At 35.1% G+C, this 21435-nt stretch overlaps 1 protein-coding gene across 9 annotated transcripts in view; it reads left to right on the forward strand.

Annotated features, from left to right (window-relative positions):
- Positions 1 to 21435, forward strand: part of DMD (dystrophin) — a 1137868-nt gene that overhangs the window by 821675 nt on the left and 294758 nt on the right. For all 9 annotated transcript variants that reach the window (XM_085319436.1, XM_085319439.1, XM_085319437.1 and 6 more), the window contains 2 exons: positions 12505 to 12716; positions 19597 to 19751. In XM_085319436.1, coding sequence (XP_085175562.1) covers positions 12505 to 12716; positions 19597 to 19751 — 367 coding nt within the window. The remainder of the gene's footprint in view (positions 1 to 12504; positions 12717 to 19596; positions 19752 to 21435) is intronic.

Raw genomic sequence — 21435 nt, forward strand, 5'->3', positions numbered from 1 at the left:
ACCATAGTTACCATTACAATACATAGTCTGATTTGTAAATGTTACTTTGTTTTGAGTCTATACTCTTTAGTTTGAGATGGAATTGCTCTTCAGCCATCACAGAAAATATCATGGAGGAAGGTGTATATCTGATAATTCACTAGATTATTAAATTGGTAAKTCACTGTTTAAATAAGACAAATGCATAAATTTTTTTTATTTCTGTTGTGAAATAACAGATTTATTGAGTTTAGTCTGGTAAGAACTTTGTACAGAATGCTCAAAATTTTCTCTTACAGATGAATGTAGAGATATTTCAAAATGAAATATTTTTACTCTTTAAAATAGCTTATTCATACAAAAACCAGAAAAATACAGTTTTCTGTATTTTCAGAGGCAAAAATAAAAATCAAAACTAAAATGTTTTGATTTGGCCCTCTTCTGGTGTGCATGTGGGCGTTTTTGTTCATCCACTGAATCAAACTTCCTGTTGTTACCAGTACTCAATTTTCTRTAGATAGTAATTAGATGAGTGAACTGAGCTTTAGATTCTTCTCCTAAATATCCTCCAAGCAGCAGCATACTGCCGTAAAGATAAAGCAGTAGAGTAACTGTGCAGATTTGGTGTAGCTGAAAGAGTCACAACAAGAAATTATGATAGTCTGTGGTCATAATTTCCAATCATGGAGTTGCACATAGAACAACTGAAGCAYGGGATACAGTTTCAGAGGGAAGACAAAAACACAAGGACCGGGAGCCGCTGTGCTGCTTAATGACCATGGCACAAAGAGTGTGTCCATCTAGCAATGCTGATGCAACTTAATTGGTGAATATTTAAATAGCAGCAAGTATTTTCTTTAAGGTATACATTCTGGAGCCAAATGATGAAAATCCTAGCTTTGATTTTTTTTTTTATCACTAGATTTTTGTAATTTGGTAATCATTGTTTAAAAAAGTATGAATATGTGAATGCTAAAATCTCAAAGAACAACTAAATGCATTCTTTTTAAAACAGATTTTCAAGTTACAGATGTTTAAGTTGAATCTATAATTTTTGAGTGTTTGAGACTGGTRGTAACTCGAGCTGATCCATGCTTTCTTGTTCCCCACTGCAAAAGTAGAATGAATAGCCCTCATACAGGCCTGTGCGGTAAAAYGAAAAGTTAATGTCCAGATGTAGCGCACTGAGTAGCCTTATGTTTCTTAATTAAGATTCAGATGTTTCCAATTTTATAATGCTAGAGAAACACTTTTTTTATGAAGTTACTACTGCAGCTAAACAATATAAAACCTTCTGAGTGAGATGCTTTGTGATCTTTCCTTCAGTTTATCAAAGTGACCTTTAAAAATGTTAACAAATAGAAATAATTACCTTGATGTTTTYAAATGTAACTCTGCAGGTTTTCCATTTGCTCACATTTTTATTTTGAAATTTCCTTAACTTTTCTTAAGCAAAACAATTCCAGAATGCCCCAAAGTAAAATATTTTGCTACATGATTGAACTTAATATCAGTTGCTGGCTAAAGTTTAGTTGTGGCATCATAAAGTTTAACATTTTTGCATGTGTGTCAGTTCACATTTGGTTATTCTGAGTGCCTGAATAATAAATTTTAGAATTTATAACATCCAAACTAATTGAGAGAGATTTCCAAGATAAATGTATCATAAGATGATATCTTGTTATGTTGGTTAATTTATGGAAAACGAAGGAATGTTGTCTATATTATAGATAGATCCTATTTTTCATGTTTACTTTTTTATTTCAGGTTATAGATAACAAAAGAACTTTAAAAGTAAAATAAAGATTCTTAAAGAAAGGATTGTTTCTTTTTACATAAATATTTCAGTTGAATTAATGAAGAATAATTTTTGGTGTAATAATTGCTTCTTTTTTCATTGTTTTATTTCACAAATATGAAGAGTTCTATCTGTGCAAATACTTGCCCTATGATGTAGTTRCAGAATTATCTTCCTAAAGAGCATATTTTTAACAGGCAATCTAATATTACTCTTTCTGTGTTTTGAAAAACAACACTAGTAATTTGTGGCCTTATTTGTGGAGAAAACTATTTTTAAATTCTAGGGAAAAACAAAAAATTATTTGAATATTACTGTGCACTAAAGCTTTTAGGAAAACTTTCAGGTACATCACTAAGGTGTTGCATCTTCTGAATTACAATACAAAAAAATAATTTTTTGACATAGTTATCCTGAAAATTCAAATAATATTTAATAGCAAATAATATTTATAAATAATATTTAATACCAAATAGCAGAATGAAAAGATTTTTGGTTTATCTATTGTAAAATGAACCAAAGCCAATCACAGTCTTTCAGTTGTGAATTGTGGATTTAGGGCTTTTGTGAGGAATGTATGTTTTTCTAAATAAATTACTTATCYTCTTGAAGAAGAAAAACAGAAATATAAAAATCTAAAACTTAATTTCAGTAACTTGGGGCCTGGTTTTCAGACATTGCAAGACTTCCTAAGTTCATTTTAAGTTCTTAGAGATTTTTGGCGCTTGCAATCTCCTACAGGCCTGCCCATACAGTTAGAGCTGGATCTACTAAATCTAAAGACAAAGCAAATGAGTATACAGATTAACAKATACAAATATATTTGAAAAGTAAGTCTTACCCTAAACAACAGGAGTTAGTAGGCTGCTACCATTAAGAAAATACAAKGTAAACATGAATGTGTGATAGCAACATTGAGTGCTGTGGTAGTAAGAATTCTTAAATTCATTGCTTGCATGCTTCATTATGTAGGCAATGATTTTCACACATTTCTAGAYTGAGATTGCAAGACGGACCATACTTGTTTTTTGCATCAGTAAGTACAAAAGCATATGGAAGCTTCAGCAAAGCTGATATATTTTAATAAGGCTAATAGCATTCTTGTTTATGTTCAGAGAAAGTAGAATATCGTTTCATTAATTTTACATCCACTCACATATAAGTGATATTTCTTCTGAAGAAGGTTTTCTTAAATATTTTTATAGGTAAGGCGATTGTTAAAAATGCTATCATCAGTGAATAGAAATTAGATTCATAATTATAAATTGTTTTCTCTCCAATTGCTTACATAACGAAARTTCTAGAAAAAAGTAGTAACAGACACTTGGCAAAGGTAAATACAAAAGTATCTAATCATTTCTACTGAATAGTTACATTTTTAGAAAGAGAAAGAAATTAATAATTTTTTCCTATTAAGTTATTTGAAAACTTTTCTATAAATTTAAAATGGAAATGATTGAATTACTTATATATTGACTCATATAGTCAAGCAGATTAGTTATAATCCTGTAGCTTCCATTTTGGGTACCTTCAATCAGTCATTTTAAAATTAATATAAACCTTCATAAAAATGTGATGAGTATTACATTTCATAATAATGTGATGAGTATTTAATAAAGGAGCTGAAGCATCAGACATTATTATGTGGGAGTTCGGTAACACAGTTGCTTTTTTCTACATCCAGCAAAGGACAACTGAATAGAACAGATGTTGTGAAAGACGATTAAGTCGTTCTGGTGAGGGAACCCTTTGGCTTTTCAGTTAGCATAATCTTACTGAAAAGTTATATTTTGATATCATCCAAATATGTGGGTCTCTGTGGAAAAAAATAAGTTTATTATTTTCTGATGGCTATACTGCTGGGACAGCCAAAGGATGGCTGTTGACACTGTATACTGGCTCTAGAGTAGGACTGAACTGACCAGTGGGACTCAGTGATGCCACTGAAGCCACTCCATTTCCCCACAAATGTCCTGCTCTTCTTAAGGCTCTGATTGTAACAGGGAAGTATCAGAAGTTCATTCCCTAATCAGCCTATTTCCCAAATAAAAGCACGTATGTATATGCATGTACATGTGTTTATTAGTTTCTCTATTTTCTACCAAACCTATGCTTAGATTTGTTGCCTATTTTACACTAAATACTAAAGAATCTTACTTCTCCTTAGGTAAGTGTTTACTTCTATAGGCCAGAATTTTATGAATTTCAAAACATTTTTAAATAAGAAACAAATACTYTTTCTCTTCATGAGTATGATGATTTGCTTCCTTTTTTTCATTTATTAAAAAATGATCATGAAAACCTATGTTTGAAATGTGATAARTATTATTTACATAAATACTTCTGTATAAATACAAAACTTGCTAATCTTATCTAAGGAATGCATTCTGGAGGACCTSAKTTCCAAATAATAAGCTCTTGCATGCCTTTCTTACTGCTCAGTCATGGAAATTGCTTATTGTTTGTTACAAGAAGCTGATTTCTTTAGATGTGCTACCAGTTTAGTYTAGTCTCTTAACTCCCACTTCCTACAGCAAGGTATAAAACATCTAAGAATTATTCACTTTGTGCTCTCAGTAGAAAATGCTTGACAGTATTCTGTTCATTCTGTTTGATTTGACACTTCCAAAGGAATGGAGTGACCTTCRTTAGTTTGATCACATGGAAACAGATTTGTTACCAGGAGAGGTTTTAAGATAAAAGAAAAATAGGCTCACCTTAGTGAAATGAAGCAAAAATAGATCACAGAGTTGCAATCATTGGAAGTAATTACCCCCAAATTGTATAAAACAAATGAAATGGCTTGTGTGTGTGTGTGTGCACACGCGCGCGTATTTTCTAAAAAGCATATCAATTAGCAGAAGCCTTCGTTATCACTCTTCTTGGCATCTTAGAAGCCAAGGAAGATAACAGTCTTCAGGGCTTGTATGCGCCTATATGTATGACCCTGACAGGTCTGACAGGTCAGGTACGTTTTTCCTTGCTCCTCATCCCCAGAAGGATSAATGAAGGTTGAGAGAGCTGCTTCTTCCTTATTTTCACTGTAAGAGCTTGTTATCTGTGATTGGGGAGTAGAATATTACACAATAGCATGTAGCATTAGGTTGCTTCTTTTTCTTTTTTCCCCTCTTTTTTTCTTCATTCACTTGTTTATTATGCAGCTTAATGAGTAGTTCTTTCTGTTTTGCCTGACTTTCTTATAAGCCATAGTTTGCATCATCAAACCTGGAATTACATTTTATTATACATATATGTTAAGTACTACTCTTTCTATAAATACCCTACTAGATCAGTACATTTCAACCACATTTGACATATTGCYGGCATAAATGACAGTTCACATTAAGCGAGATATTCTAAGTTGCCACTCCACCATTAATTTTGTGTTTGTTGGCTAAATCCTCTCATCACATTACTGACCAACTAAGGGATGCATAAAATGTCTCAGATGACACGTTTTTAGTGCTTTTCATATTTACTTATAGAATAGTGTTGCCATAATTTTCAAAGGCCATCATTTAAGAAGTATGACTCTTACAAGCCGCTGAAAAAAGTTTAAAAAAGAAAAATTACTTAAAAGATACTGCTTTGCAAGAAACGATAAAGAAGGACAGCTGAAGTTTAAATTACTATTTGAGCAGGCTGACTCCAGCTGTTCTCTGCTGTGTACTCTTTCCTGTCCAGGTCCACTTGATAATGATAGCCTACAGGMAGAAATGTAGCTGTTAGAATGATTSTCGTATCTCCTTTAACTACTTCAGCATTTAAAAAAGAAATGTTTCAGACTCATCCTACTTTGACTCTGTATCTGCCATCCAGACGTCCACACTAGARCAATCTCTCACAGATTCGTGATTGTTCATAAGTGCAGAGCCAAGATCCGTTTGTGTAGGGATGTTGTATGATAGAGCTTATTAAAYCCTGGACCAAAAAGTGATTCCTCTTTGAAGAATAAGACTCAGTTTTTGAAAGCACTTTGTCTTCAGATTCATCCTTTCCAAACCTCCTGTCCTGGAATGTAGCAGGAGAAAAGGCAGAGCACTTTCAACAAGAAGCAGTCGTCAAATAGGAAACTGAATTAACTGAATCCTCTTTCTAGAAAAAAAGGAAAAGTTCATTTAGATTTTTTTGCTTAGAACATAAAATAATGAAAAGCAAGGTAACCACAGGTTAAGACAACTCTTAAATTGTGTTTTAACTATCATTCTACTTATGTGGTTCTGCAGAAAAGTGAGYCAAAATTGAAAAGCATCAGAACTTAGTGCATGGTTGTTATGCCTTCAAATTCTCTTGTCGGCATCTTAAAAGCATATATTTTTCCATATTTATTATGTGGGAAATAGAAGTGCTCAGTGGAAAAAAAAAGGGATAGCTGTAAAAAAAGTATCGATAACCTAGTATGTGTTCGTTCAAAGAAACCCATATCCTCTAGTTTCTCCATCATGTCTGTGAGAAAACCTGCTAAATATATTAATATATTAAGATAATGCTGAAAATTTTTAGGATTGAAAAGCTAGTGTTCTATACAACCACAAAAATTTAAATAAAACAAATTTTATATGACTAAACCTATAAATTCAATAGAAGCCTATGAAATAAGATGAAACACGGTAAATTGGCTAGCCAGAACATTTGAAGAGAAGCACATTGGGGTGCTACAACTCAAAAAGAAAGRGATCCAACCTGATGGCCTCTTCCAGGTACAAAGATGAAGCTTAGCATGTATCCTTGATACTTTTGAAAACAGCTTTGAGAAGGACTGGAACTCTAGGGAGCTGTGAAAGTAATTTTCAGGATAGCATATAATATAAACATTACTTATGTTGACAACTTTGAAGCTGAGGTACTATGCTTCTTGGGCAACCAGTAACAATGTGATACCTTTTATAGCCTTTCCCTCCCTTCCTTCCAATCTACAGTTTTTATGTTTGCAGCGTTTTCTAACGTTGGAGTCATTGTCAGGGTACTCGGGGAGCTAATGTTTTAGCTCTGCCTGCTACCGTGTTTTGCTGCTTTCCACTTGCCGTGCTGACTAGTGCATGCGCTGTCATAGGATGTGAAGTGGTTGCAGCCGTGTGAAGATGCGGCCCACATTCAGCCCAGAGCTGCGTTCGGTTCTGTAGCAAGAGTTTGTGAATGCAGTAGAATGACTTTACCCACTAGTCATATATTTGTTATTTCAAAGGCACACAGATTCAATGTTTTAACCTGTCATAATTAACATTARTATGTAAAATTCTTAGAACTGGCAGAGGTTAAAAAGAATCTTTTCTTCCCTGTATTTTCATTTTATTTAGCAGAGACAGAGACCAGRTCATGAGCAGTTCTAAGAACTGCTGTGTTTCAAGGCTAACCCAGAACCCCAAAGAACGGAGATCRCACTCATTTTTCTTTCCATTTGTGGGTTTTTTTTTATTGCTGCGAAGGAAAGAGAAAAAAACAAAATTCAGAGAGTTATGGTGCAAATATGAAAATATCCATAAATCATTTTTCAGAATTGACTAGATTTCAAGCTGAGTGTGTCTTTTCATCTTGATCATTGTTGCAAGGTGTAAGTAAATTGAAACACTCAAAGATGCGTATAAACCTGTTTTCATTTTTCAGCTAAGGAACATCAGTGCAGCAGTAGCTTCTTTTGGCAACATGATAGATAACTGTCCATAATTCTACTGTTCTATGGTTATATGCTGCAGGAGGTCAAATTGCATAATTGTGTCAGTCCTCTAGTCTTCAAATCTATGAATCTATGGTGAAAAGACTACTTTTGTGGGAAAATGTCAGTATATTGACAATAATGCTTTTGGAAAGCACTCTCCTACAAAGCAAAATGAGTGCAGTTTAGGATAATTTGGTAGACAAGAAAAGTACTGGTTTTCTGTTTTGCAAATTCTGTTGCTATTCAGTTAGTTTAGCTGTGCAAGGTGTAGCTGGACTTCTGAACTGTGCTGACAAGTAGGCTAAAATACCCCTAAAGAAGTTCAGTGATGGTAATTTTGAATTCAGTCAAGTGATGTGATAATACCAAAATTACTCTTTCTATTGGAAGCTGTTCCCCACTTTTTTGGAGTATATACTGCATTCAGAGTACTTATTGAACTGGTGCAGAATAAATACTTTATTTAATTGTTATATAGGCTAAATGTAATTTATACTAATGTGAATGTTATTTCTCTTGTGACTGACAACTTCTCAAGACTCCTTTTCCATTTTYCMMYKSYKKTWMMWTWWWAAAARRARRWTKKWAAAAAAAAAAAAAAAGAACTCTTAACAAAGAAAACGAGATTTATTTTTTTGCTGTTTCTCTGCTATGCCTGCKTTATGGAAAAACAGTATAACCTTCATTACTGATGAAAATGAGTAAACAAAGATTTTTAATATGCAGAGATGAATCTTAAGCCAGCAGCCTCCTTCACCAAGATACTGTTCTTTCCTCAGTATRCTAAAGCAATGATAACCAGACTGTAAAATAGTTACCTTGTGTTTGATTCTTTTAAATGCAGTTTTCTTCTTTGTTATTACTTCCAATAACTTACTAAAACTACAGCGAATTCAGCAAAATTTCTTTTGTCCATCTTAGTGATATAATCACCATCGAACAAGTAGTGAACAGTACTGATGAAAAAAGCAATTGAATAGCAACCTTAGAATTACAGCCTGGCAGATGTGCCTGCATTATTCATCTGAGGCGGGTGGTTAACTRGGAGCAGCTGGAGCCCTGGTCGGACACTTTGCTATAAGCAGGCACAATACATGCATAAGCAGAGTAAAGTAAGGACTCCCATCTAGATCACCGTGATTAGGAAGTGGATGATTTGGAAATAATCTGAAGTGAAAAAAAAACAGTCCCGACAGATTTAATATRTGTAATATGTACCTTGGACATGTTACTAGTGAATAGTTTGTCTGGTTTGTAGTACTCCCAAACATATTGGGACTACTTGTATTTGTTYTATGAGATTTGCCCTTGTTGGTTGCTTTAAGAATAGCTATAAAAATAATTTATAACTATAATACACTAACAATAATTCTAAAATTTTTAATAATTTTAAACAGTAGCACGTGTTTCTACTTAATGTATTTTGTCTTTCTGATACTCCTTTTAGGTTTGTTAATTGTCAAATATTCTTTGTGTTTATATATTCCAATAAAACTCTAGCTAATGGCCATATATATTGATAAAACTATTCAAAATTACTTCTTTTTTGAATGTATAAAGAAAATGTAGGATTTTTTGCAGATTCCCTGGTAAATAAAGTCTATACTGGATCACTGAGAATCTCCTTCAAACAGTTGCAAATACTGATACTCATAGTAAAGATATCGTGCAGTTGCCAAATTAAAAATAAAAAGGAATAAGAAATTGGATACAAAGGGAGACTGCCACAGTAAAAAGAGATTAAACTTTGAAACAGAGACGTCACARGATTTAGCTGTAATGAACAGAGTATTTTCCCTCTCCTAGGTAATAAACTAGGGGGGCAGGAGAGGGAGAAGACTTTAGTTAATATAGTTAATTATTTAAAATCCCTGTACTGTAGTGATTCCAGATATAGTGCACCAGAGCCACATTTGTTCTGTCTATCTAGACATTTTTAAAGTATAATCATCACTGTGTAGGTGTAGCTCAGTCTGATCTCAGTAATATACTGTTGTAAATCCAGCATACAATAAGGAAAATTACATTACTTTTTCTGGGTAAAGCTTACTTTTTTGTCGTATTGACTGTTCATATTTGGGTTTCAGAAATATTTTGTAAATTTTGCAATGGTCTTTTGTCAGTGGGGCATGTTTTTGCTTTATTTATTTTTTGTTAACTTACTGAATATTACTTTAATGAAAGGCAGGAAGTAGGTGATTATTTTCGTTTCTTTTTTCTTTAAAACTCAGACAAATTCTTTTCTGGAAATATTACTTCACATGCCATTGATTCTTTCAGTTTTCTTGTGTTTAGAATTCTATTTCTTATTTCTACAGTTGTCTCCATGGTCCTGGATATGGGTCRCTGGACATGGGGACAAACTCATTTTTTCCTCTGCTGAATCCCATATGTTCATTGTAACCTTCAGGATTATTATAAAGTCCTGACAGCAGACATGACCCTTCCAAGGCTATAAGCACTGTGTTAGCTGCCTGACAGACCTTTTTATTGAGGTTCATCGTTGCTTTCATACAAAACACTCCAAGGATTTTCTTTTCTGTAGACTTATTCCAGTCAGAGAAAGCCTTTTATATGTTTCAGTGCCCTTGCACAAAAACCAACTTGTTATTTAGAATACTTTGAAAAGTCTTCTACTATCCAACAACACTTTTTTTTTAATTGCAATTCTCTCATCCTTTTCTTCTAGAGTCACTAACTGCGAGTGAGTGGTTCATGAGTTGTTAGGATCAGTTCTAACACGAATACGATTTTCTGAACATTATTGTTTGGCCTGTATCTGTAAGTGGTGTTCACCTGTGCTTCAGTGTGAAACATACCACTAGAGAGCATCCRCAGGATCAAAGTATATTGTGATGAAACATTGTTTTACACCAATAGTTCTCAGTTTGTTTCGGAAATGAATTCTTGTATTTTCGTTATTTTTTTCTTATTCAAAAACCTATACACTTTCCACACTCGAATGTGTGCATCATTTAATAAGATGTAAACTTAGAATAATGAATGGATTTTTATGTTACTTTAAACTAAATAAGAGATATCGTAATGACAGAGGCCTCTCTAATTATCTCTATGTATTTGTCAGACATAGTGTTTTGCTGCTTGGTATAATCTAGCTCAGAAGGGCCAGGTGAATTTTCTAGGTGCCATGATGTGTTTGTCCTGAAATATTTTGTTTCTTTGAACCAGTGAGTGACCCAGCCCGTTTAACAAAATTTTAATTTGTGTGTTCTGATTACCTAGTAACTTCCTGAACTCTCTTTATTTCAAATCTGTAATAAAGCAAAACTATTAAGTATCTTTGAAAAGTCTATGTATGTCAGATACTTTTTTTTTTTTTCTTTCTGAGGGAGGTAACTCAGGTAGTTTGGCCAAATACCGATGCATTTTCGTGAGTAAATGCTGTTCATAGCTTTTCTTAGATTTACAGTTTCTGTGTTTGTAGTCAGCTGTGTAAATGGGCTGCTGGGATGTCCTGATTACATCTTTCATGATGCAGGCCGATTCCCCTCCTGGGTGTGGAGAATTGGTCATCAGAGAATCCCAGACATGATGAAAAAAATCAGTCTTGGTGAAAAAAGCACAGTCCACCTTTAGCCACGTGATCCAGATGCAGCACAGAGATTTTGCTTGAGCTGTTCAAGAACACTTCTGTTATTTGCCCTTCCTGTAGACCACGGTCTCTTCATTATTTCRAGTAACAATCTAACAGCAGAAATCCTCATTCAGATATGCATAGAAATGAGTTGTTGTTACATGACCTTCAAAGATAGCTCTCTAAAATGAAGGTTAGATTTGCTTCAGATTGAATTTAGGTATTTGTGCCTTAGGCTATCCTTGCTTTGGTCTGATTGTGGATTTTGTTTTTCCATTCTGCTTTTTCAGTTCACCTTGTGTCTCCTGTATCTTGGACATGCTGCCACGTGTACTCATTCTGTTCTGTGCATAGGCTTGAGCAGGGTTGCTGAAAGAGTTTCTTCTTTTTCTCTAAAACTTAACTGGATCCGTGAAAAGATCTTTGTCTCTTATTCCAGAAGAAGGAATAACACTGATAGATACAACTCTCCTTTCCACGCTGAATCATTTTCCATCCCTTTATTCTTTAGCCTGCACCATTCTGGAATCAGCTGTGCCGCGAGAGATGCTGTGCTGCAGCTACCTCTCTCACTGATAATTCCACTTAATTTTCAAGTAATCTAGGAGTCTTTGTTCCCCTCCTGAGAAGGCTTGTGAAATTTTAATGTAGTGGGGCAGTCTTCAAGTATAATATTAGGAATATAATTTGGCTTGCTTAAACTCAGGGAATTAAAGAAGGGTGGGCGGAGGTTATTTCTTAGTGCACCAGAAAGCATTTTTTATTGTTTGTCTTTCCTTTTTTCTTTTGTCAAAGATTGTCTGGTTGGAAGACTAAGCATCTTGATGCTTTAGCTAGCAGATTTACACTATTATGGACCAGTCTGATGCTGGATGTTAGCCAGCACTCATATTAGTAATTCTAGTAATTTTTAGGGTCCCCAGAACCACATTTTTTCAAGTGGTGGCAAATCTAATCCCTATTTTACAATTAACATGAACGTATGAGTAGGGTTTTTAGACAGCCTTTGCAGTCTACTAACATTCACCTTAACAGATGAAGAAAGTGTAACCATTAATTGTATCTTGCAGTAAGTCTTAAAATAAAATTACAGAAGTCCCTGAAGGACTTGTTCTTCTAAAACRTTAAACCTGGAGTTGGTTTGGTAAGAATGAAGGATGATTACTACTGCTTTTTCTAAAATGTGATTCTGTTTCATGATGCTTTTTGAGGCTTGAACCTGGCATTTCAGGCTGCATATGAATCAAAATACATGCTGTGTACCATAGTGTCATGCTGTGTGCCCCAGAACAGTTTATCTGTTCTACTTTATTAAACCAAACTTAGTTGCAATTACAGCTGAAAAGTACAAGAGCTCTGCAGTATGATCACTTCTAGAAATATTTAAACATAATAACTACTCCTTAAAAAGAAGTACTGTTTTAAGTGACCCAACTTTTTTCTTTTTTTTTTCTTTTTGCCTTTATCTTTCACCAGTTGAAAAAATACAGAGCCAGTGGGATGAAGTGCATGGACACCTCCAAAGCCGAAGACAACAGCTCCATGATATGTTAAAGGATTCAACGCAGTGGCTAAATGCTAAACAAGAAGCTGAACAGGTTCTTGAACAAGCAAAAGCTAAGCTTGAATCGTGGAAAGAAATTTCCTACACCGTGGAAGCTCTGAAGAAGCAGAACGCTGAGCTTAAGGTCACTATTGAGAACTGAGAATTTAACATTAAGATAAATAATCAAAATACTGATACATGATTGAAGATATTTTTGCTTGAGTTGACTAGATGTTTCAGGAAAATATCCTCAAAGTATTGGACAGCGCATATCAAAGACAGGCACTTTATTCTCTCTCATCTCCCATTAATAATTAGAAAAGAATTATTGAAGTCTAAAATGTATATCACACAATTCTTCAGTGAAATTGGTCCTGACTTGTCAGTCCTAACAAATAGCTGCTTGGTCTTGCAGGGGAAAAAAGCTACCTTTTCAGCACAGGTATTTGTCATCTCCTTCATACACCAGCCTTGGTTGAGGCACTGGTACTGCAGTACTGCTGAGGGTCTATCAGCACTTGTAACAAAGCTGTATAGGTTGTCCTGAAATGGTTAAAAACAGAAAAAAATGTAGCGAGATGTCTGAAGGTATTTTGAAAATCAAGTATTTTAGATTTGCCACAGTATAATCTCACTGGATTCAACCTTGGCAGGGTTATTAAGGGCAAAAATCTACAATGCCCGGTCTCATGTTTTTACCATATACTAACTGTCACATTTTAGGTGCTAAAATGTACGCCTCAGTTAGCGTAGCTGAGCTGTACCTCAGTGCAGGTATGCTGTAACTTTTGCATCARTTTTTAAGTAAATTTCATGTTAAGGAAACATGTATGTCATACTTTGATGACATTCCTTATGAATAAGTTTTGGGAATAGCTGTTTCAAATTAATAATATCTCATTTTCTGGTTGGGAAAACAAGGCTGAAATCAGCTGGTTGATCAGCCTCTTAAAGTGAGTCCTCCATCCATATTAAAGGAATGTTATATTTTAGTTACTTGAGAGAAAGTTAACGCAAATATTTTTTCCAATGTTCTTTCCTCTCCTGCCATTTTTTTTTTCTTTTCTTTTTCTTTTCTTTTTTTTTTTAATTATTACCACTCAGTTACCTGGCTAAAGTTTATGGCCTTGCAAACAGTTATMTTTGCAAAGCTGATTGATGAACAACCACTGTGAAGAATAGTGGGGTCAAGCCCTCATCAACTGATTTCGTTACCAGAGGAAGTGTGTGTGTAACTGTATTATTGGTCATCAGCTAAGTCTATCATCGTTAGCCATTGCCATTCTGATATTTAGAAGTATATACAAAAGCTGTTGGGTTTTTTTTGTTTGCCTATAGGAAGAAACACCACAGATCTTCTGTCATCATCTTCTTTTAGGGATGGGAAGTGATTAAGTTTTCTTACTTAAGATTATACCTTAAGGGTCATTGCTTGGGAAGGATGAATTATGGTAAACAAGGGCAATCACTCACTAATGTATTGGAAAGAGTTGGAGATTGTGTATACTGCTGTCATTCAGCAGAGAGGACTCACATTTGTCACTGTCTTTCTGTGAAGACAGAGTGCTGGCTTCTGCCCGGTGTTTGATTTAAAAAAAAAAGCAGCAAAGTCAGTGTCCGAGCTCCACTGCAAAGACACAATTAACAACAAAAAACAGTTCTGTGCAGTCTCACATCATTGTGCCTGAGTGTTTTATGTCTTGAACACGAACTACATAACTAAGAAAATAATTAAAATTAKTGTTTCCTATACGTCCATTTTTACAGGTATGTGTCAGGTTTAGGTGAGGTTCGTCTAAGAAGTTGTGGTTTTTTTGAAAAATAATGATCTCATTGGATTAACATTCTCCAGAAAAATAAATAAGTGTATGCCCTTCTCCTTCTTCACCCAAATTACRGAGAAGGTATAGAAAATGTACTCATACTTATTCGTACAAGATCTGTCTCTGAGCAGGGTTTGAAAAGATATTTGCAATTTTTTTTCACTACTCTTTGACAAAGGAGAAGCATGTAAGATACCAGTACCTTGGAACATTCCTATCTCAGTCTCTGGATTTGATGTTACATGTTATGTCCTGYTACAGAGATTAGGCCGTTTATAACCTTAGTTGTGAAAACAAGTCAACCTCGCTGCTAGTCTTCAGCCAGCTTTGCTCTGCCCTCGTGGTAATATGAATATCCAGAGGCTCTGCCATGTCAAGGAGTCCCAGTCACTTTTGTTACTTCCATTTGTTTGGGTTTGCCATCCTTTCTCCCAAAAGCCCMAAAGAGATTCACCTCTGTCTCAGAGAAGGGGGGGTTCTTTTCCCCCTTTGACCAGCCTTCAGAGAGGAAATCTCTGTCTGGCAGTAATTCCTCTTGTGTCAAATCCTACATGAAAGCTTCTCAGATGTGACAGCGCCAGCGGTTTTATTTCTTGTTTGAGCTAATTGTTCATGCGTTTTAAGGCAAACTGAAATCTTGAGTTTAGCTGCTTTATATTTCTTTTCTATAGTAGTATCTGAAGTGAAGGACCTAGAAATGCATCAGATCCTCAAAGTAACTGCTTCCCAAGCTTCTGTACCACAACACATACATTTTGGTGCTGTCCCTTTGAATATTTAGAACAAGTGCAGTGTCCTTTGGGTTGCTATTACAGTGATGAAAATAAAGCTGTCAATTCTATTCGTTTGTGCAGAGGGAAAGAGCCAGGTAAGCGTGACACTTACACAAATTCTTCAAACCTATTAATTTTGTCAGCTTTGTATGTCAGCACAGCTTGGTGTGAGAAAGTGTGATCAGCAAGTCYTCTTCTCGTGTGGTTATTAAACATCGTAGGTCTGCCTGGAGACGGCTGAGTCAATGCAAAAGTTCCCCTCCACWCTCAGCTTTGAATCAGTGCCTGTGCTAATGCTTTTGTGTTAGGGCATCCTTCCACATCAGTGGATGGGCAGGCACTCAGTAGTACTATTATTTTGATTGTTTATATTTTTATAATACCARCCTAAAAGAAGGATCTGTAACTGGCTGGTATTTACCCAAGGACTTTTTTTTTTTTGGTAGGATTTAACACATTTGCTACTGACATTTTAAAGAAAGGTACTGAGTCTCCTGTAGCTACTAATGAAAAATATGATTTGTTTGAGTCAGAAGTTAATTCAGAGCTAATTTATTGAGGATTAATGCATTTTTTTCATTTTGCTTTTTAGTCTGATATTGGAGAACAGTAGTCTAACTGGGGTTAGGTAGGGAGACTTAGAACATGGCACRCTGCTCAGTGAGAGTCTTTACCTGCTCAAGTCCGGCTTGTTATTGTGTATTAAGTGCTGACTGCAGATTGTTAACTCGGCAGGCTGAAGGTTACGCGTATATAAATAGGACAGGTAGTGATACTTCAGCTCTTCTCTGTCTCAAGTCATCTGAACATAAGTTAGTCTAAAGCTAGTCTCTTAATGTGATACTGAGCCCCGTTCGCTCCTCGGCCCTTTGTGAATTTGGGAAGAGCTACAGAGGCATCTCGTCTTCCTCCGCGCCAGTGTAGCTGAGGTGGGCAAGGTGAAGGTGAAGAGCGAGGGAGACACGCTTTTRTTCCTTTCCTTCGCTGACCACCTCCTGCCCATCGCCGAAACACAAAGCTGACCAGAAGCCTGGCCAGGGGCCCTGCTGTGTGGGGCGCAGGARCCAAGGAGCCTTCCCTGGAGGAGGGTGACCTTTATGCCCTGCGCTTGTGGATAAGGCTGAGGCAATTGTGCTTTTATCTTCTTTCTTTTTTGGCTTGAATGTTAACTTTAGGCAATTTAATGTTTGCTCCAAATGTTGCTGCTAGCTCTTTTGCTACTCCCTATGTACCAGCAGAGGATGARGCCCAGTCTGGAGCTTCATCCAACCTGAGGATGAACCCCCATTCTGGGGATTTTTATAATTCCCAGGCTGACAGCATGCTGGTTTTATTTCAGTGGAACAGCTAACAGTTAAAGTGATGTTATCCACTATGGTGCAGATACTGAAATAGAAGTCTCTGATGAAAAACTGAAGCTCTTTAAGTATATAAATAAAACATATGCTATGGAAGTCCAGAGAAAGGACAGAAAGACAGACAGTTTTCCAGGTTTGTGGTATATACCTATTCARTGTAGGAATTTGCATACTCTGAATTGCATGATGCTGCATGTACMTTTGACTGTATTTGAGCTTCTATGAATAGTTTATTTTGTTCCACTGGGAAACTGKGGGATAGAAAAAAAGCCCATTCTGATTTCCTTACTTGTTTTTAATTAAGCATCCTTAATTACACAGACTTTCTTCCTAATAACAGCAACTAGTGTCTCCTAATTAAAAATTAAAAATAAATTTATGCCTAAGTGACATGATGAATTCACAGCCCTAATTCTTTAAGCCTTTTAATAAAGTCAGCAAGTTCCAGTGAAGACAGACAAAACAAGGAGAATGCTTTAAAAATGGCAAAGTGAAATTAGGTATTAAAAAACTTTCCTTTAAAAAAAATCAAATATGTTCCAAAGTGGTTAAAAGATAAACAGGACCTAAAAGTAAAAAAGAAGGGGAGGGGAAATTTTTACGCCATTATTTTTACTATAAAAGGTAATTTTGTTAAGTCATATAAGATAAAATTGAATGTGCCTCTGGTAGGACAGACAATAAAATATTTACAACACTTTGTTCTCAGTGTGTGCAAAGGGCAGAGTTGAAGTAAGGCATACACTCTTCAAAGTTGTTGAAAAATTACRGACCAATTCCCAATGAAGTAGAAAATAAAAATTGTTTCTGTCGACAAAACTCTCTATATTCTTCATTTCTTTCCTGAGTGATGATCTAGTGTTGTAATGTCATGAATTTAATGGATTAATATTGAAGTTAATGGTGAGAATCAACACTTTTGGAAATAGCCTTGTAATGGATCTTTCTGCATTTTCATTACAGAGACTGGTTTGGAAGGCGTTATAAGGTCGTTTATATTCACATGGGACTGGGCAAAAGGAAGTTATTTTCAGAGTGAAGTTTACAGGCCATTAGCTTACAAAGTGGTCAAAATGTTATAGTAACTTTTATTTGTAATGCAGTGAATAGTCTACTGTAGTTGGCTGGAAAAGAGTAGCTGTATGTGCGYGTGAATTGGAACATGTTAGTACTTAAAAAAATGAGAAAGGTAGAGTATACTTAAGATGGAAGCTCTTAAATATTAAATAGATACTTACTATAAAAGCTCTACAAAACAGAAATGCTAATTATAGTATTTTTTATTTATTAGACTTAGACATTTATGTGTTTAATATATAGAATTCTGCCAGAGAAGGGGCTCAGTTATGGGAGTATTTCCAAAACAACCATCTGCCTCTGTCTTCTCCACAAGGAATGCTACTGGTTTTGCTATAAAATTATGAACTACTCTGWCTACTGTCTACTGCCTACTGGAACTATCTACGTAGTTGCCATGAGGRAATGACTTTAAAAATTATATATAGGCAGCTGCAGTTTAGCCAAACTTAATCATAGATGGTTCAGATGGTTCACAGAGTCAGTGTGCTCCTCTGGAGGGTGATTGTTAGAAAGAGGATTCCGTGTTCAGAGCAGGTTGCTGTCATAGTATTTAAGGGTATTTGCTGCACTGTCATCAGATGATTATTCTGCTCTGTCATGAAGGAAACCTGCAGAATAACGTAGGAGAGAAAGGAAGTAGATGTTTCCAGTTTTAAATTTTGGAGGAAGCCTGTGAGAACCTAGAGATGCTCTAACAGCTTTATAGCAGATGAGTCTTTGTGGGTGATCCCAAAAACTCAAGCAGGGGCTCTCTTCAAAAGAGAAATAAGTTTCAGACCCAGCCTTACCAAAATCAATTTTCAGACTTTCTGAAGTGAAAAAATAATTGAACAAATACTTCAAAATGTATTTATTTTCACTTAGTATTTAGACTCTTCTGTCAGAGTTTGCATCTTTAAATTGTTTGATTCATTATTTGAATCAAAACAACATTTCAATAGGAATACTKCTTTGGGAGAAGGGGGGGACAAACCCCAATTTTCTTTCATACAGTTGCCTAAATTTAGTATTAAATTACACTTTACTGTAAACAGTCAAGCCTTAGTGTTCACGTTTTATAGATAGCTTCTGATATTTACATTCAACTTACTGTTTCTGTTTGCAAATATAACCTTTTTTTTCATATGCATTGTCCCAGTTGGTTGGTTACTTGTTTGCCTAGTACAGAAGCCAAGTAGACTACCTGTTGTCTTTACTCTTCCATTTTTGTTGTTCCACGTTATAGTTTTGGTGCATTTATATGGGAATTTTCTCTGAGAAATGGACTAACAGGAAAATGCATAGGGTCTGGCTGTAGTGAGTCTTCCAAATTTTGGGGAGGTGAGAGGAAAAGGAGAAAGAGGACAGGACAGGAAAGGAAAGGAGGCTTAAGTTTTAAAAAGCTTTCTTAAAACTTAAAAGCATAAACCAGGATTATAAAAATAGTTGAGTTTACCAGCAGTATTGTATTTTGGTGTATTGTAGATACAGTGCTGTTCCAGTAGATGGCACTAATTACATAAACAACACAGTAAGATAATAAAGTCAGAAAAAGATATGTGAAAGCACAGGCAGTATTTGTCCAAACCTTAGTATAATTTCACATTATAAAAAATAAAATTACCTATAATGGGATATTATTTCACAATGTTTTGTATCAGTATAATTCTACCTCACAGATAGAAGTTATACTAATATATCCACCCATTTCTTTCTCAGAAAAGAACGATCAAAATTCTAATCACTGCTTACCAATTTCAGCTGCCATGCTTTATCCGACATTAAGGATTTTGTTGCTCAGTCACCTCAGACAGTAGTAATCCTACAGTCTTGTAACTGAAAAATATACATTTGAAAAGACTCTGACCTTAGTTATCAGTAGGTCTGAGAAGTCCTTACTCTTTGTTTTGTATTGATGGTATAAGCTGTCCATATACTTTTCTACTAAACATAGAATGTGTATAATAATTTTATGATGATCTGAGATTTATTTTTTTCTATTATTCCAGCAATTTTTGAAAGAATTACGACAATGGCAAATAAATGTAGATGTGGCAAATGACATGGCACTTAAGCTGCTCCGCGATTATTCAGCAGATGACACCAGAAAAGTAGAACTGATGACAGATAACATTAATGCAACATGGGCTACCATTAATAAGAGGTAAGATACAGATTCTACTAATAGAAACTTCTGTAGTCAAGAACATTTTTATTAGATCTTTGATCACATTCTTAGTTTCATTTCATAGTCTTTGACTCTGTGAAAGATACCAATTCATTACTAAAAGCCACCAAACTGTGAATCATTCAGTATGCAATCTGTAAAATCAGAGCATTTTGCAGAATAAAAATGTCTTTCTTTAAAGCAATGAAATAGTTTTATATTGTTGTACATGAGATGAGATACATAAAAATTAAAGTTATTTTAATAAGTTTAGTGTCCTGGATTAAGTTTTATAGTCTGTAACTGAAATGAGAATTGAATTAGTTTTTAAAATGTTTTTAATTAAGTCTATAAACAAGATCAGAAAAGTTAGTTTACTTAAATATGTAACAAATTCATGAGATCCTCTTACATCATGGAAGTTAAATCACTGATGACTACAGAAATTTGTTCCAACTCTTTTTTAAAAAATATAAAAATGATTTTGATATTCATATGCCTACAGAATGAGTCACTTTAACAGCATTTTTTTCTGAAGCAGACTTGGCAGTTTCCTAAGGTCCTGTAATGAGAAGAGATGCCATTGATATCCTCTAAAAGAAAGCTGCCTTATAATTTGAGAGCTTTTTCTAACAAAACAACAACTAAACTGAGAAATTATTGTAAACGTGTGGTGACTATCTGTTTGCGTTTCTCTTCTTATTGTAATAGCCATTTTGGACTTATTGGTAGTAACCATTTTTTAATGAAAACTAAAACATTCTGCTGCTTGTGCTCTGAGAAACTTGCTAGGGGGGAACTTCTTGTCCTGCATAAGAAGAGCTAGAAGCCTAATACTCAAAACTATAAGTAGGTGAAGTTAGTAGGTCAAAAGGTTTAGATGGAAGAACTGAAGGAAATTGCTTGTCTCTATATGTAGAACTGCAACCCAATATTGGTGAGCTACCTTTCTAATCTTGAAGTCTAGCTATGTCTGTAGCTGCTAATAATAGTCAGGTAGCAATTATAGCTAAGATGGCATCTTTAATTCTGCATGTATTAACGTTTCAAGAAGGAACCCAGTGTGTATAAGGTTGCCTAAATGTGAGAATGGACACTGTTGCATGGAGTCATGCAGGTAGTAGGTTAGTAGAGACTATTAATTCATCAAAGCACAGTCCATACAGGCTTCTACATAACCCACAGAATTGCTCATAGCTCATRCGTTAGAGGAATTACTGTAGTAAATGTTCCATGTCTTAAAAGAGAGCCATTTGAACGACTGAATTGACATTTCCTATTAAGTATAAGAGGATAGGATTAAGGTTGTGCAGGAAATCGTAGATCTAGAATTTCCTAGTTTTGGGCTGCATGTCTTTACAAGCTTTGTACTACTTTGTATATAATTTTTGTAAGAATTCCCATGGGTTTGGGAACTTGAAAAAGAAGCATGTTGCAAAAGTATTTGATAAGCTTCTTTGAGGGCTGTATCACATTTCGTCTTTTGTGAGTAGTTGTTAAATGAAGACTTATGTATGGTATCAAGACAGCAAAAAAGCCTGTAGCTGGAAGAGCCTATCCACCTGTGGGTCTCTCAGGTTTGTTCCAAGCAGTGGTCAGCCTTCCCATTGCCAGCGAGCTGCTGAGTGACCTCCTTGGAGCACCTCCTCAAGATTTGTTTTGTTCAGCAACTTTGAGAAAA

The sequence above is a fragment of the Rhea americana genome, unplaced genomic scaffold, assembly GCF_003343005.1.
Source record: "Rhea americana isolate MKP2758 unplaced genomic scaffold, rheAme1 scaffold_59, whole genome shotgun sequence".
Classification (NCBI taxonomy): Eukaryota; Metazoa; Chordata; class Aves; order Rheiformes; family Rheidae; genus Rhea; species Rhea americana.